The sequence below is a fragment of the Bidens hawaiensis genome, unplaced genomic scaffold (assembly GCF_021521415.1).
Source record: "Bidens hawaiensis isolate Kalapana, Puna unplaced genomic scaffold, B.hawaiensis_p1.1 tig00061648_1, whole genome shotgun sequence".
NCBI lineage: Eukaryota > Viridiplantae > Streptophyta > Magnoliopsida > Asterales > Asteraceae > Bidens > Bidens hawaiensis.
The window spans coordinates 1-18,375 of record NW_027501094.1 but is presented as its reverse complement, the minus strand read 5'-3'; the positions used below and the strand labels follow the sequence as shown (position 1 = coordinate 18,375).

Genomic DNA, 18,375 nt, shown 5'->3' with positions numbered 1-18,375 from the left:
CTCGTATGTTGTAACCAAAGATCTGATACCACTGTTGGGTTCCAGTGGTGATCAGACAACGGTTTAACATTTAAACCCAGTTTATTGAAAATCTTTTCATAGTTATTAATCAATTAATAATAAGAATACGCAGCGGAATTCAAAACGAGTAATCATCACATTTAGGAACCGTAAAGGATCCGACTACAAACAATATGAGTATGATACGAAACAACCAAAGTATATAAATAATATTCACGACATTATTTAAGTTTACCTCGTTTAATAAATTAACCAGTTGAGACATCGATTGCCAACGGACGACACTAGGTGACCGAACGAGATTAACGACCAAGGATGGCGTTGCACAAATGGACCGAAAACGATGATGGCACATGCAGAGGCAGCTGGGCTGTGGCTAGCTTCGGCTTGACGGCGGATGGCTGCGGTGGTTGCGGCTGGCTGTGGTGGCTGGGCGGCGGCATCAGGCAGGAGCTGAGAGGGAGAGAGAGAATAAAGGTGGCTAGGGTTTCTTGTTTCTTGCTTGCATAATCCCTAATGACATATTAACTGGTTAATATAACTAGTTAATCATGTCGGGCCACCAAGACCATCTCAAGCCCAATCCTTTTAAATGTCCATATCTCGCTCGTAAGTCAATACCGGTTAACTAGCGCAAGCGGCTTATGTTCATTACCCACGGTGCGGTGGCCAGAGGTGGCTGGGCGGCAGCATCAGGGAGGAGCAGAGAGGGATAGAGAGAAAAAAGGTGGCTAGGATTTCTTGATTCTTGCTTGAGCAATCCCTTATGACATATTAACTGGTTAATATTAATAGTTAATCATGCCGGGCCACCAAGCCCATCTCAAGCCCAACCCTTTTAAATGTCCATATCTCGTTTGTAAGTCAATACCGGTTAACTAGCGTAAGCGGCTTATGTTCGTTATCCATGATGTAACTCTCACGGGTCACAACCTGATCGATCACGTTGACTTAAGCGAATCAATCTATATTTCCAACATTCAATTTAGATAAGTTTAGGTAAAAAAACAAACAAGCTTATTTAAACCATTTTAATTGAATCCAACTAAACAAAGAGTATACAAATTAAAATATTGAAACATAGTTTGAAGTGGAATATTTACCACCTTTTTTAGTTCATTATTTTTTGGCAAGGGAATTTGCTTGTTGTATAGTGGCTGGGTTCAATATTCTTACCAAAAAACCTTAAATCGTTATCCTATCATGTAATTAAACAAGTAACTGCAACCAGCTCACAATGCTATTAAATTAATCATCATGTTCTTTTAATTGTTGATCAATATTGTTTCACTTCTCTCAGTAGTCTTTTGTTGGCCTTTAATTCATTTAAGGGATTATCGTGGTTAATGTGTCGCTGTTTCCTCATTTCTAGTGCCAAAATAAACGATTACAGTTTGGATTAATACGTTAAATTTTGATCGATATGTGTTATCGCCATCCTTGTGGTCAAGTACTATGTTGTTTACGGATCTGACATGAATGTTCCTTAACCTTGAGATATTCCTTGTAATAAATATGATTATGAGAATTTAGAAGAGCTTGTAGCTCTGAAAACGCGATAACTAGTGAAATTTTAGATTTCCGAATCTCTAGAATTAATTCAACCTTTTGTTCGTATTATTTATATTGCTAGTAGAGCTTTGAATGAACCAAAGGTTGAATTAATTCAAACCTGTATGAATGTTTGTTAGATGACGATATGCCAGTTACTATACAGGTGACTAGTGAGAGCTTTTTAGTCAAACAAAATATAATATGACTTTATCATATATATTTAGTTTTTTTCCTTGATAATATGTTGATATTTCTTAATATCTTATTAACTACCATCCAACATAGAAATGGTATATTAACATCATAATACTAAGTTATTCCCTTGATAACATGCTGATATTGCTTTTAGTACAATCAAATATCTTATTATCTACCATCCAACATAGAAATGGTTAGTTCATTATTAGAACTTTTCCCATAGGAGAGTGAAGTATCTTGCAAACCTTCTCCAACATAAAAACCGGGTTCTTTGGGTGAAGGCAATTTACCCTCACTCCCCAACATTAGGATCACGGAAGTCATATTCGGTCTGTCTTCTGGGCGGCGTTGGACACACAACAAACCAACATGGATCGTCCGTAGAACCTGAGACACAATGCTTGATTCACCTAGACACTTAGCAACCAACTCCATTGATCTGCCTTTATTATGGAGTCCCCAAGCCTGTCAGCATCAAAAGAACACAAGTTGTGTTATGGTATTTCACAAGGGAAAGTTGCAATAAATGATTTAAACAACGTACCCTGTTCTCGTTTCTATTCGGATAACTAGCTTTATTTCAGCTTAAGCGAATGAAAATTACTACATATTAATATTTACATATTTTTGGAATATTATATATTTTTATAGAATAGTTATATACTTTTATCTTAAAATGAAATTTGTTAAAATAGTTGGGGTGTTGGGAAACCGGGGCTATAAATACCGAATACAATAATTAAAACTTTTTTCATTACTTTTAAAACTCTTGCTCAAATTCATTATAGTTTTCGAATAGAAAAAAAGAATTCACATTTTATCACAAACTAGCACATCATTATTTTTACAGCAATTTAGGTGAATTATTTATATGATTTGCATTTTGTAAATTGTACGCCTAAACTTACATGTCCCATAAGGTCATTGTAGTGTTCTTTGTGAGCGAATCCTCTGTTTTTCTCCCCAGAAATGATTTCCAGTATCATTACACCAAAGCTAAATACGTCTGATTTGATCGAAAATACATCGTCTCTTGCGTACTCTGGCGCCATGTAGCACTACCATGAACCAAGGTAAATGTAAACAATTATTCACTAGATAATTTGGAATGAGTTGAGTGTACGTGAATCTCACTATGTTCCAACCACTCTGTTTGTGTTCGCTTCTATCTGATTTCCCCCAAAACTTCTAGCCGTGCCAAAATCTGATATCTTTGGGTTCATATTCTTGTCAAGCAAAATGTTGCTAGCTTTTAGATCCCTATGTATGATTCTGAGTCGAGAATCCTGGTGAATATAAATAAGTCCGCGAGCAATTCCATTTATAATGTGGTAACGTGTAGGCCAATTAATGAGTTCGCTTTGTGTCTTATCAAATATGAAGAAATCAAGGCTTTTGTTTGGCATGTATTCATAAATCAACATCTTTTCGGTTGCCTCTGCACAATACCCCAAGAGCTTGACAAGATTGCGATGTTGGAGTTTAGATATCGAGATAACTTCATTCTTGAACTCGAGAAGTCCTTGATTGGATGTTTTTGCTAACCCTTTCACTGCTATTTCCTTTCCGTCTTCAAGTACACCCTAAAACATAACAAAATATGTGTTTCGTTTGATTGAACATTAAAAGGAATTAGTAAGCAGACCTCTTTATAACTAGAGATTCACAAAGATATGCTGTTCACCAAATATTGTCACAGAGGACCATCACAAATTTATAATTATATATATATATATATATATATATATATATATATATATATATATATATCATAATTCCAGGAGTCTTAAGGCATTTATTTCTTTAATTTATACATGAAGTCATGAAGACCATATGTACTAGATAGAAGTACCTTGTAAACAGGGCCATAACCACCCTCACCAAGTTTGTTATTCGTTGAAAAATTGTTTGTAGCTTTAAGTAATGCAGACAAGCCAAATAGTGGTAGCTCTAGATCTTCGTGATCACTTATACTTTCAGGATCAGGTTCAATCACGTTTTTTGGTGTCCCTGTGAAGTAGATAATAATTCTTATAAAAGAACTAGCATATGTGTCACAAAAGGGTTGAGTACATTTGGGTGTGAATGTAAATATGATAGTAGTGTTCACATAAAAATAGATGACAAAGGGTTTTTTAATTCTATAATAATAAAACACAACGTGAGCCGACCAGTAAAGAGTATTCAAACTTGATACCTTGTTGATGCTGATTCTTCCTATTGAAACGATAGAACAAACATACTGAAATAAGGATGACCAAAACCACAAATGCTACAGGGACCATAACTCGTACTCTTATCCCTATACTTGAGCTTTCCTTGTTTCCTATTGCGCTTGACCTATTCCTGTTTTCCACTGGATCTGTGACAAAAGCATAATGTTCACGTGACATGAAGATAGTAATTAATAATAACAAAATACTGTTTTGATTTACCTAACTCTGAAGCTGCCACTCGTATATAAAGAGTGTCACCATCTTTCCCAAACGTTCTGATATCAGCTAGGTCACCGAACCATAGCAAGCAACCACTACCGGCGCCCGAGACATTTGAATTTGTGTAAGCACTACACGAACAATTGCTTTTGCACATCGTCTCACATTCCACAAGGGTCATGGTATAACCAGACCATGACCACCGAGTGTCTGGTAATTTCAAGTTAGAATATTTGTTGAACCCTTCCCCCGGTCCACAATCCAAAGGGATGGTACGTCGACACCCTTGTGACGAATCTGCCGATCTGGGTTCAAATTTCTTCAAACATTCACACACCGGGGAGTTGTCAATGTTGCACATCCCATTCTTCCCGCACGAGTTGTACTCATCACATTGATCGACTTCTGGAGCCAAAAAAACGTTCCATTCTTGTTTGTTATCGTCCCATAACAAGCGCTCTACACGACCATTTAGTTGTAACACCACCCGCATTAACGCCGAAGTATTTATAAGATTAAACTGGGAGTAAATTTCTTTTTGATTAATAACAAAGGTGAAGTTGTACATCTGGCTCTGTCTATTATTAGGGTTTCCGGTATACCCGAGTCCATTCCATGGACCTCCCCGGAACCATATTTTCGGGCCATTCCATATGATAACTTGAGGATAACCTCTGATGTCAATCCCATAAGAAAAATTACCGGAGCAGGATCATCGTAGGATTTCCATGACGTGAAGTGCCTGTCAATCTCGGTAATGAAATTTCTGCCGTAATTCATTCCGGGAAGTAAAGTGTCTGTCGGAAAGTCAAAACTTTGCCATATGGGATTTTCTTGATTTATATAATTACCGCCTTCTTTATATATTATGAAGTTGCCTGTATCTAGAAGCTGACCAATCGGGTCCCTCACCGATGCCTTGCTAGTTGAGTTCCACACGACTTTGCCCTTGGGGGAGTCCCGGAGAACTAAAACTCCCTGAATAGTGAGAGTTAGCTCACCCGAGGTATGCACAAGTGGTGCATCCCGGTTGGCTACCCATACAACAGTTCGGTACGCTCTTTTCTTGTACCAAATCCCGACATAATGGTTCATGGAGTTGCCGGGGCTAAAGAAACCAAGTTCGAAGATTTCTTGTGGCGAAACGATGGTATCATTATATCTAATGATTTGGTTTGCAGATATGGTGTCTGAACCAAAGGTAAAAGATATTGATACATAAAGCACAACAAAGAAGCCAAATATTAACTTGGTGTTAGTCACTCTTGTTTCCGCCATTAAGTAAACACACATTTACAATTTTGTTTTTTGAAATAAGAACAGTACGTTTGATTCAGTTTCGAAAACTAAATACAATAGTCTATTTTAGATGGGCCCGTGGAGTATCAGTTACGCATATACTTTCTTCTTTCTTTGAATGAGAACAGTGTTAACAAGTCTTTGAAAATCATATAATAAGCCGTGACCAAAAAGTCGTATGAAAGTTGAAGTTCAATTTATATTTTTCAAATATAAACAAATCTTTACCAGATACGTAACTGACTTGCAATTGTTTTACAACCGCTAGCCATTTTACAACATGGGACCACTTTGCGAAAATATCAAATACCCACTTAAAATATTATATAAAACATTCCACTTAAAATTACATTTGAAAATGTCAAATACGGAAATACCCAATTAATCCTAACAAAAAAATTCCAATCATTCAAAACTAAACATCCAAAAATTAAAAATGTCAAATACCCGAGTTGTCCTAGTCACTTTCTATACGTCTTCCCTTGTTTGTTGGAATCTAATGCCACAAGTCAGTTAAGGAATTAAAGACGCTCTCCCTTGCCTAGCTACAATTTGTACATGAAGTCTCTAGTTCATCTTTTTCACTGAAAATATATTCATAAATCGCATGGAATAGTTTGTTTACCTTGGTTGATTTCATTAGTTCATTGACCATTTCAGAGAGTGTTGGATGCGCATGAACCACATGCTTGATGTCCTACATGGTTTAAATGCTACCAATCAGAGTACTACTGAACTTTGGACCATTTTGACCCATATACACCCAACACGTTTTACATTTCATACAGTAGATGCATAGCGAGTAATGCTACCTTAGCAATTTCATCTCCTTCAAACCTTTCTTTTGCTGCCTTTTCTCTTGCTTGTGGCTACAAGTTTAAAACTAAAAACTTTATAATTACAAAAGAAGTGTATTTGGAAAGTGTAAAAGAACTAATAACATACCTTGATTAACTATTTTAGCCAATTGCCAACTTAGAAAGGCAATACCAAAGTGTTACTGTGTTGTCTCAATTGTTGTTCGTGAAGTTTGGTGACCAGGATCGATAAACACAAAAACGAATTTAAATCATAAGCTCGATCTTTGTAATTCTCATTAGCTCGAAAATTAAAATACTAAAACACATATGGATATAACCCATGAGCTCGTGTATATATACTAGTTTAAACATGAAAACCTAATTAGATTAGAATACAAACTCCTTATCATACTCAAATACTAATTAGTAAAAACATATTTAAATAATAATTAATAAATAAATTCTTTGTTCTCCAAGTCATTGACTCGACTTGTGCGCCAAGTAATTTATTCCATGTAAACCAAGTCACGTGTCCAATTTGATAAACAAGACACAAACTCATCATAGGCTCGATGAGTCGGCCAAACCCGCCTCATTGACTCGAGGACAGAAATTAAGTCCAACAATCACCCCTTAATTTCGGACTCGAAAATTGGTGGATCTTTAACTCCAAGCATATCTCTTTTGTCTCGATTCTCCCATTCTTTTACTCCTTATGTGTCGACATAACTCGTCGGTTCACCAACTTGAGTTAAAAGTAATTTCGGGTCATCAATATCGTTGTCTCTTCCTCGCTCGAAACAAACCTTTCTTTCCAACAAAAAATCATTAATATTCTTTGGAAAAATGGTGGTTCGAGTCAATCGTCTCATGGTAGATGGACTTAGTTCAACTCGTGAAACATTCCGTGGACCAAAGAAACTAGTTCCGGGCCAATAGGATGGGTCGTACCATGCTTAGGACTTGAACAATCCTGCTTATTAGTTTTTGATGGGCCATCCTTTCGGTCAACATTCTGGTGAACTGGGGAGGAACCAAAATTATTAACATGGTTACGATGGGCATTTTGGTCACACGCCTTTATTACTTCATCAACTTTCTCCATGTTTACTATCAAATTTTGAGTTGGTATTTCACCATATTTAGACCAACTCCAACCATGTTTCCCATTAAAAATTTGGAAACTTGAATTTGGAGTCGAACCGGATTGTTCATCTGGTACGCCTTCGTCCCGGATTCGGTACCGAGATAAAACATATAGGTGCTTCGGTCATCAATCTTTTTAACCGAAGTAGTTGATAACAAACACATCGGTGTGTCAACCCGAAGCCTAACCTTATACAAACGATTTCTTGATCTAACCGACTTCATAATCACCTTTCTCGATTTGTCAATAAGTAAAAGCTGATCATCCTCCATAATCACTTTGCACCCATGTTCAGTTGTTTGTCCCAAACTTAAAATATTGCTCGTTAAGTTCGGGATAAAGCAAACATTTGAGATCATTCTCTCAACATCATCATCACATATAATTGTAATGGCACCTTTTCCTTTGATATCGACACACGAACTATCACCAAAATGAACTTTCCCAACAACATTTTCATCTAATTCAGAAAAATAAGATTTCATACCCGTCATATGATTGCTCGCCCCGTTATCGAGGTACCAAAAACCATCCTTCATTGGGTCCGACTCATACCACTTAGGATGCATGTTTTCTTCATTCAACATGACTTGATCATTAATACTTATCTTCATCAAAACTTCCTTCTTTGTTGTTAGTTCGTTTGCTTTGCTTATATTTCCTTCGACTCGCTTTCCTCTTCTTTTCGGGCATGCTGAAGCATAGTCACCCATCTCGTCACAACGAAAACACTAAACCCCAAAATAGTCCATTTTCTTACCTGAATCACCTTCTTTGTCTCGATCGTTGACCTTTCCTTTTCCTTAAAACTTTCTTGCCTTATTGACAATAGCTTCCCATGACTCTCGGGTTTGTCATCAACACTATTCACACGATCTTCAAAAGGTTTAAGACACCCGACTATTTCTTCAAACTTGAGTGTCTTGAGATCTTCCATCTGCTCGATAGAAGCTACAATATTTACGAATCTTTTAGGCATGCCAGTTAAAAGCTTTCGCACCAATCTTGTTTCATCTATGGCGGAACCAAGTGCTGCGAATTTAGTTGCTAAACCAGATAATCTCCCGGAATAATCGTATATAGACTCGGAATCCATCATCTTCGTTCCTTCGAATTCAGTTATAAGGGTATGTAGACGTGCTTCTATAACCCTCTCCACTCTAACATACCGGGCTTTTATGGCATTCCAAATCTCTTTAGCCAACTAGTATTGGGCTACTTGCATGATTTGATCTTCCTGTATGGATTGAAAGAAAAGAGCGATGGCGGCACCATTCTTCTCCTCGTCCGTACTTCCTGACTCAATAACATCCCATATTCCGTGGTACCGGAACAACACTTTAATCCGGATAGCCACATGGTGTAATTCATTTTGGTTAGCATCGGACATTGCAAAGAAATATTTGTCTGAGTACTAGGTTAGTTATTCGCCTGCCATTGCTTCTCTTCTTCTTTGTCGACGGTAGGTTTGGAAAAATATGCGATCGATCTTGAAACAGAACTTGTGAAAAAAATAATATTTTTTCACAAGTTCTGTTTCAAGATCGATCGCAGATTTTTCCAAACCTACCGTCGACAAAGAAGAAGAGAAGCAATGGGTGATCAGGCGAATAACCAACCTGGTACTCAGACAACTATTTCTTTGCAATGTCCGATGCTAACCAAAACGAATTACACCATGTGGGCTGTCCGGATCAAAGCTGTGTTCCGGTACCACGGAATATGGGATGTTATTGAGCCAGGAAGTACGGACGAGAAGAAGAATGGTGCCGCCATCGCTCTTTTCTTTCAATCCATACCGGAAGATCAAATCATGCAAGTAGCCTAATACGAGTTACGTGGTGGAAAATTCAATACAGCCAATTAATTCCAAACTCAATTAATTGTTGCTTTACTATTTTGTCGTTTACCAATTGAACCATGTAAACAACAACTTTAGTAGATGAAAACCTTCACTTTGTCTTCGAACGACAAAAGAAATCAAAAACCTCACGATCACTTCTCTAAACCGAACAAAAGAACTCGTTTGTAAACCGAACTCTTATACCAATTGAAGTTTGGTGACCAGGATCGATAAACACAAAAACGAATTTAGATCATAAGCTCGATCTTTTTGATTCTCATTAGCTCGAAAATTACAATACTAAAACTTATATTGATATAACCCACGAGCTCGGGTATATATACTAGCTTAAACATGAAAACATAATTAGACTAGAATACAAAATCCTTATCATAATCAAATACTAATTAGTAAAAACATATTTAAATAATAATTAATAAATAAATTCCTTGTTGTCCAAGTCATTGGCTCGACTTGTTCGCCAAGTAATTTATTCCACGTAAACTAAGTCATGTGCTCAACTTGATAAACAAGACACGAACTCATCATAGGCTCGATGAGTCGGCCAAACCCGCCTCATTGACTTGAGGATGGAAATTAAGTCCAACAGTCTGGCCCAAGTGTAAGGCCCAACCCAATAATTAGGGTTTTATTATATTTAGTAATGGCTTGGCTAGCAAGTTAGGTTAGTCTATATAAACCGATCAATGGTTAGACATTAGAGAGATGTGAAGTTGGTGTAATCGAGTTAGGGTTCATCAAGAGTCAAACCGACGAGTTAGAGTTTGAGGGTTGTAATCAGTTTTTTGAGTGAGATTTTCTGATTAATAAACAAGAGTTATTTGTTTATTCGTGTTTGATTATCGATCCGGGAGTTGAATTGGTATTAGAACCAAGTTCAAGAAATTGATATCGGTTGGTGACGAGCGGTGGCTTGAGGAGGAGCTATCATCGACGCACATCGAAACCAAGTTGGGTTTCTGAATTGGAGAGTGTTGTTAACGTGGGTTAGTCTAACCTGTGTTGGTGTTTTTTTGTTGTCCGATGACGATACGAAGAACAAGTTAAGTTTGCTTTTGCTTCTTTTGTTCTTTGTTTTGCGATTAATCAAAGAAAGAAAATTGAGGTTTCTTTGGAATTCTTTGCTATTATTACTCTCAAGTTTTTGGTGTGGAGCCTGTTGACTGTATGTTTGGCGTTGAATCGGTGAGGATTTCGAAAAATTAAGAAAAGAAAGTAAACTAATAGTTTGATTTCTTTAATAAAGAACACAAAAGTCAGCAATAATTTGCTTTGTTTTGCACAAGACTTTTACGAAGGAGAAAGAAGAATATTATTTGTGAAGCAAATAAAGTCTTTTTTGTTCCAACAATTCGGTTTTTCAAGAGATATTTGGAACCGGGTTTTTGTGAGCAGACGTTTTGGTTCTGAAAAGTTGTTTGGGACTAGTTTGTTTGTATTTGTTCCAACGTACTGGAGCAAGGGTGTTCGACAACGTCAATGGCAGGTGACAAAGTAAAGCCGATAGTCCAACCCAAAGCGAGTGGGGGGATATCGCTGCAGTTTCCAAAGCTGAACGGAACTAATTACATCACATGGGAGATTGTGGTGAAAGCGATCTTAGATGAATAAGATTTATGGGAAGTTGTTCAATCGAATGAGGTTGCGGTTATTGACGCGAAGAAAAATAAAATGGCAAGAGAGTTTTTGTTTCAAGTAATGGAAGGTGATATTCTTCTTTAGATTTCTCAATACAAGAATGCGTGGGAAATATGGACGGCTTTGAAAGCATGGTATGTTGGGGCCGAGCGAGTTCAAAAGGCTCGACTACTAACGTTGAAAAGTGAATTTGAGAAACTCAAGATGGCGGAAAACGAGACTGTTGATGAGTTTGCAGGAAATATAACATGTGTCACACCCCGAACAAAGGCGGAACATGCCGGGGCATAACGTATTGATTGGACAGTAGCTCGAGAGACACTAATTAAAGTGACAATAAATATTTAATTCATTAATATCAAACAAGTACACAAATTCAATAAACAGAACAATAATTACATCATGTTTTGTATTTTGAATAATATCCTAAGGTAAAACTAAATTCTTCGATCTTGAACAATGAAACTTACTTGTACCTGTAGCATGTATAAAAATAGAGTTTGTCAACACGAATGTTGGTGAAAATACAAAAGTTTTAGTTGAGATACATATATAGATAGAAACCACAATTCATATGTAAATGATGAGTATTACTATTTCTATGAAAATGTAAACAACTAAATAGATGTGGACCCGTTCCTATTGATACGAAATCAAAGTACTCGGGTAAGTGTATGATCATACTAGATGAGGATAGATGAGGATGAGGTACAAACCACCAAACATAAAATAAACAATTAAGCACATAGAGCATGTAATAGCCACACATAAACATATATTGAATTTTGTTTTGAATAGATTTGGAAATAAAAATGTGTAATGTAAATAGGGTATACATGTCACCCCCAAAACTTAAAAGATGAAAAAGGGGGATATGTAAACTCACCTGAAAGACGAACAAAAGATGAATAGATAACAATACGAAAGCGGATCACGCACGTTGACGATAACGCCTAATAAGGAAAAAAAATACGAATATGCTAAGTTACTGAACTAGACTGAATAAGCGAGTTCGACAATTAAATTTATTATTAATATTATATTCTTTTTAATCATAATTAATATATATTACATAAGTAAAACACATCGTTAATACTCTTACTAGCTTATTAGTCCGTTTAAAAGTATATTATAATATTTTATTTTATAATAACATCATTTAAGTAAAATACATCTTTTAAAAATATTTATTAGTTTGTTAATGCATTTAATAAGTTTGCCCACTTGTATTTATATATATATTTACATAACCAAACATATTAGTTTACGTGATATTATATATACGCATATATACATATATGTGTCTAAATACACGTATACATACATACACGGACAAAAACGAGAGAAAAAAAAGTATTAATAAGTCGGTTTTCAATAAAGTAATTTATTTAGTAATAATAATTATTATTATACTTAGTAAAATTTATTTTGATAAATATTCACCAAAAACAAAAGAAAAACGGGATGGCAGAGGTTCGAACCCGAGACCCCTGCCCCCATAGCTAGCATGTTTAACCAACTGGGCTACCAGTGATGCGCAAGATTAGATAGTTTCCATTGGTTATATACACAGGCATAACGAATCAGATTTGATTATAAACCCTAATCAATCAATTTGATTAATCCCGTCCATGTTAATCAAATCAACGTTGGGACTTTTGATCTACACCTAGACGCGATCGAAACCATACCTGTTAATCGAATTATAACGTTTCGTAAGTCGGTGAAACTGATCGAGCTAGGTTACGGCCAAAAAGAGGTAATTTGAGTGACGGGATGCGATTGAAAATGAGATTGAGTTTAGGGGAATTGTTGGCGACGAGGGGGAGATGGTTTCTGCGAGTTTAATTGATATAATACGAAGGGATTATATAAGATCCCAAATTAGGGTTTGTTCGGGCTTAATAAGGTTAATTGACCAAATTACGAATGATTTAACGCGTCTTTACCAAAATTGAGTGTCAGTTAAGCGTTATACGGCCGAATATACTAATTCCATAATTGATTTGATCACTTGAGCGGGAATTTGAAGGTTTTGAAAGATTTTGGGTGCGCGGGTCGGGTTTTGGGTTAACTGGTCGGACCAGGAGGTGGGTTGGGTTATAATCTATTATTTTAATATTAAATTATACATAACAGGTCCCTGGAGTTTATAAATGGAAACAAGAATAGGTTATAGTTTGAGTTTGGGTGAAAAATGTCAAGTTTTGTAAGTTTAAATGTTTAACTATTAAATAATAAAAGAAAAACTAGAACAATAGAAATAAAAATATACTCAATAAATGCGTCGGTTTTATCTAATGAGTGACCCGAACCCTTAAACGGGTCGAGTATAAATACAAGAAGAAAACCCGAAATGTTACAACATGTATGGTTTCAAAGGCAACGAATCTAGGTCACATGTTCGAGCAAGATGTCTTGGTGAAGAAGTTACTAGATGCGGTTCCAAAAAAGTATTTCCAACTTGTAGCCTCAATCGATCAAAGTGTTGATCTTGATTGTATGATGTTTGAAGATGTTGTTGGAAGACTTAAGGCGTCTGAGGAACGTCTACGAGGGAGAGAACGCGCTTCAAATTCACAAGGTCAGTTACTTTTCAATCGGTCGGAAAGTAATTACAAAGGTAAGTCGTATGATCAGTCAGGTAGCCGATGTAAGGGTTGACCGAGTTCACAGGGACATGGAAAATGCCGTGAAACCGGAGGTCAAGATAAAGATGATGAAGATCAAGATGGTTGTGACAACCGAGTTGATCAACATCGTGGGTCAACATATACGGGTCAAAGAAGATCGAAGGATCGTCAATGGAAAAGAAAGGATATGTCACAGGTTCAGTGTTACTGTTGTGATGAGTTCGGTCACTTTGCGTCTACGTATCCGGAACGTATGAAGAAAAAGAATCTAATTTGAACAAAATTGATGATTTTGATACAAGTTTATTTATGATTAAAGGTGATCAGAAAACAGTTTTTCTGAATGAAGACAGAGTGATTCCAAATCGTTTCGAAACCGAACCAATGGAGAAAGATGTTTGGAATCTCGACAACGGAGCATCAAATCACATGATGGGTAATAAAGCATATTTTTATGAGTTGAATGAAAAAGTCACGAGAACAGTGAAGTTTGGAGATGATTCTTGTATTGATATTTGGGGAAAAGGGTCGGTCTTAATTGAAGGGAAAATGGGGGACCAGCGCCTGTTGCCGATGTCTACTACATCCCGAGCTTACAATGCAATATCATAAGTCTTGGTCAAGCAACGAAAGATGGATGCAAGATTCACATGAAACGTGATTTGCTAATCATGAAAGATGATACATGTAAGTTTTTAATGAAGGTGGAAAGGACCAAGAATCGATTGTACAAGATTAGTCTCAAGATAACAAGTCCCGATAAACAAGCCATCATTGGAATTAAGAATTTTGCAGGTAGGGATCTTCAAAGTATTGGACTGAAAGAAGACAAGCCGGTTACGAGTCAATTTTCAATCAAAGATCCAAGTTCCAAAATTCAAAGTCCAAAGAAGAGTGTACAAGAAACTAAACGCGTGGTCAAGAAATTGATTCAAGCCCAAGGAAGGCGTCTAATGATCAAACGAAAACAAGTGTTACTTAAAGCCAAATGGAGCCCAAAGAATATTGCAAGAGATCAAGAAAAGCCCAGGGAGAATCAAGTAAAGGATGACGAGCGTGAAGTTGAAGACCCGTCTATTTTGAGTATGAAATTAGAGGGTGAGTCGGGTGAGTCGGTGTACAACAATGCGGGGGGTGATTGTTGGTTCAATTATTGTTTGTCCCGAGTGTAAGGCCCAACCCAAGAATTAGGGTTTTATTATATTTGGTAATGTCTTGGCTAGTAAGGTTAGGTTAGTCTATATAAACCGAGTAATGGTAAGACATTAGAGAGATGTGAAGTTGGTGTAACCGAGATATGGTTCATCAAGAGTCAAACCGAGTTAGGGTTTGAGGTATGTAATCAGTTTCGAAGATGAAGCTTATAGATCAAACAATCGAAGAAGAACATGTTTTATACTCGATAAGGAACCCAACGACGATGACAACGCTCAATCAGACGACTGAAGGCTACTCCAGCGACGAAGCCAACGACAATGGCTATCGAACCCATCTAAAGTTTGGCTACAACGAAAAAAACTACAAGGGGGTTGACGAGGTTACCTAAGCTACGTATCGATTATGCAAACTCTGGTGGTGTCAGACTGGTAGTGGAGTTTTGATAATCAGGGTAGGTTCACTGGCCAAAACCCGAAATGTTACAACATGTATGGTTTCAAAGGCAACGAATCTAGGTCACATGTTTCGAGCAAGATGTCTTGGTGAAGAAGTTAATAGATGCGGTTTCAGAAAAGTATTTCCAACTTGTAGCCTCAATCTCAAAGTGTTGATCTTGATTGTTTGATGTTTGAAGATGTTGTTGGAAGACATAAGGCGTCTGAGGAAAATCTACGAGGGAGAGAACGCACTTCAAATTCACTAAGGTCAGTTACTTTTCAATCGGACGGAAAGTAATTACAAAGGAAAGTCGTATGATCAGTCCGGTAGCCGATGTAAGTGTTGACCGAGTTCACAGGGACGTGGAAAAGGCGTGAAATCGGAGGTCAAGATAGAGATGATGAAGATCAAGATGGTTGTGACAACTGAGATGATCAACATCGTGGGTCAAGATATACGGGTCAAAGAAGATCGAAGGATCGTCAATGGAGAAGAAAGGATATGTCACAGGTTCAGTGTTACTGGTGTGATGAGTTCGGTCACTTTGCGTCTACGTATCCGGAACGTATGAAGAAAAAGAATCTAATTTGAACAAAATTGATGATTTTGATCCAAGTTAATTTATGATTAAAGGTGATCAGAAAACAGTTTTTCTGAATGAAGACAGGGTGATTCCAAAGCATTTCGAAACCGAACCAATGGAGAAAGATGTTTGGAATCTCGACAACGGAGCATCGAATCACATGATGGGTAATAAAGCATATTTTTATGAGTTGATAATGAAAATTCACGGATGAACAGTGAAGTCTGGAGATGATTCCTTGTATTGAAATTTGGGGAAAATGGTGGGTCTTAACTGAAGTGAAAACGGGGCGAGCCAGCACCTGTTGACCGATGTCTACTACATCCCGAGCTTACAATGCAATATCATAAGTCTTGGTCAAGCAACGAAAGGTGGATGCGAGATTCACATGAAACATGATTTGCTAATCATGAAAGATGATACATGTGACCGATGTCTACTAAATCCGAGGTTACAATGCAATATCATAAGTCTTGGTCAACCAACGAAAGGTGGATGCGAGATTCACATGAAACATGATTTGCTAATCATGAAGATGATACATGTAAGTTTTTAAAGAAGGTGAAAGGACCAAGAATCGATTGTACAAGATTAGTCTCAAGATAACAAGTCCCGATAAACAAGCTATCAATGGAATTAAGAATTTTGCAGGTAGGGATCTTCAAAGTATTGGACTGAAAGAAGACAAGCGGTTACGAGTCAGATTTCAATCAAAGATCCAAGTTCCAAATTCAAAGTCCAAAGAAGAGTGTACAAGAAACTAAACGCTGTGGTCAAGAAATTGATCCAAGCCCAAGGGAAGGCGTCTAATGATCAAACGAAACAAGTGTTACTTAAAGCCAAATGGAGCCCAAAGAACATTGCAAGAGATCAAGAAAAGCCCCGGGAGAATCAAGTAAAGGATAACAAGCGTGAAGTTGAAGATCCGTCTATTTTAAGTATGAAATTAGAGGGTGAGTCGGGTACAACAATTGCGGGGGGTGATTGTTGGCTCAATTATTGTTTTGTCCCCGAGTGTAAGGCCCAACCCAAGAATTAGGGTTTTATTATATTTGGTAATGTCTTGGCTAGTAAGTTAGGTTAGTCTATATAAACCGAGTAATGGTTAGACATTAGAGAGATGTGAAGTTGGTGTAACCTAGATAGGGTTCATCAAGAGTCAAACCGAGTTAGGGTTTGAGGGTATGTAATCGGTTTCGAAGATGAAGCTTATAGATCAAACAATCGAAGAAGAACATGTTTTATACTCTGATGAGGAACCCAACGACGATGACAACGCTCAATCAGACGACTGAAGGCTACTCCAGCGACGAAGCCAACGACAACAGCTATCGAACCCATCAAAAGTTTGGCTACTACGAAAAAAACTACAAGGGGTTGACGAGGTTACCTAAGCTACGTATCGATTATGCAAACTCTGGTGGTGTCAGAATGGTAGTGGAGTTTGATAATCTGGGTAGGTTCACTGGCCAACAACCCCGAAATGTTACAACATGTATGTTTCAAAGGCAACGAATCTAGGTCACATGTTCGAGCAAGATGTCTTGGTGAAGAAGTTACTAGATGCAGTTCCAGAAAAGTATTTCCAACTTGTAGCCTCAATCTCAAAGTGTTGATCTTGCTTGTTTGATGTTTGAAGATGTTGTTGGAAGACTTAATGCGTCTGAGGAATGTCTACGAGGGAGAGAACGCGCTTCAAATTCACAAGGTCAGTTACTTTTCAATAGGTCGGAAAGTAATTACAAAGGCAAGTCGTATGATCAGTCCGGTAGCAGATGTAAGGGTTGACCGAGTTCACAGGGACATGGAAAAGGCCGTGAAATCGGAGGTCAAGATAGAGATGATGAGATCAAGATGGTTGTGACAACCGAGATGATCAACATCGTGGGTCAAGATATACGGGTCAAAGAAGATCGAAGGATTGTCAATGGAGATGAAAGGATATGTCACATGTTCAATGTTACCGTTGTGATGAGTTCGGTCACTTTGCGTCTACGTATCCGGAACGTATGAAGAAAAAGAATCTAATTTGAAACAAAATTGATGATTTTGATCCAAGTTTATTTATGATTAAAGGTGATCAGAAAACAGTTTTTCTGCATGAAGACAGGGTGATTCCAAGCGTTTCGAAACCGAACCAATGGAGAAAGATGTTTGGAATCTCGACAACGGAGCATCGAATCACATGATGGGTAATAAAGCATATTTTTATGAGTTGAATGAAAAGTCACGAGAACAGTGAAGTCTGGAGATGATTCTTGTATTGATATTTGGGGAAAAGGGTCGGTCTTAATTGAAGGGAAAACGGGGGAACAGCACCTGTTGACCGATGTCTACTACATCCTGAGCTTACAATGCAATATCATAAGTCTTGGTCAAGCAACGAAAGGTGGATGCGAGATTCACATGAAACATGATTTGCTAATCATGAAAGATGATACAGGTAAGTTTTTAATGAAGGTGGAAAGGACCAAGAATTGATTGTACAAGATTAGTCTCAAGATAACAAGTCCCGATAAACAAGCTATCATTGGAATTAAGAATTTTGCAGATAGGGATCTTCAAAGTATTGGACTGAAAGAAGACAAGCCGGTTACGAGTCAGATT

The 18,375-nt window shown here is 37.3% G+C and overlaps 1 protein-coding gene and 1 pseudogene across 2 annotated transcripts; both read right to left on the bottom strand.

The window, feature by feature from the left end:
• Positions 1 to 1,842: 1,842 nt before the first annotated feature.
• LOC143603442 (G-type lectin S-receptor-like serine/threonine-protein kinase At4g27290) lies at positions 1,843 to 5,486 on the bottom strand (annotated as a pseudogene). The gene is made up of 5 exons (XR_013148067.1): positions 4,451 to 5,486; positions 3,626 to 3,914; positions 2,908 to 3,356; positions 2,682 to 2,844; positions 1,843 to 2,238 (listed from the first exon to the last, which is right to left on the bottom strand). The product of XR_013148067.1 is annotated as a G-type lectin S-receptor-like serine/threonine-protein kinase At4g27290 (transcript).
• A 1,934-nt stretch (positions 5,487 to 7,420) lies between these two features.
• LOC143603441 (uncharacterized) lies at positions 7,421 to 8,553 on the bottom strand. The gene is made up of 2 exons (XM_077080227.1): positions 8,215 to 8,553; positions 7,421 to 8,167 (listed from the first exon to the last, which is right to left on the bottom strand). Exons 1-2 carry the CDS (start codon positions 8,551 to 8,553, stop codon positions 7,421 to 7,423), a joined length of 1,086 nt encoding a protein of 361 aa, XP_076936342.1.
• Positions 8,554 to 18,375: the final 9,822 nt, after the last annotated feature.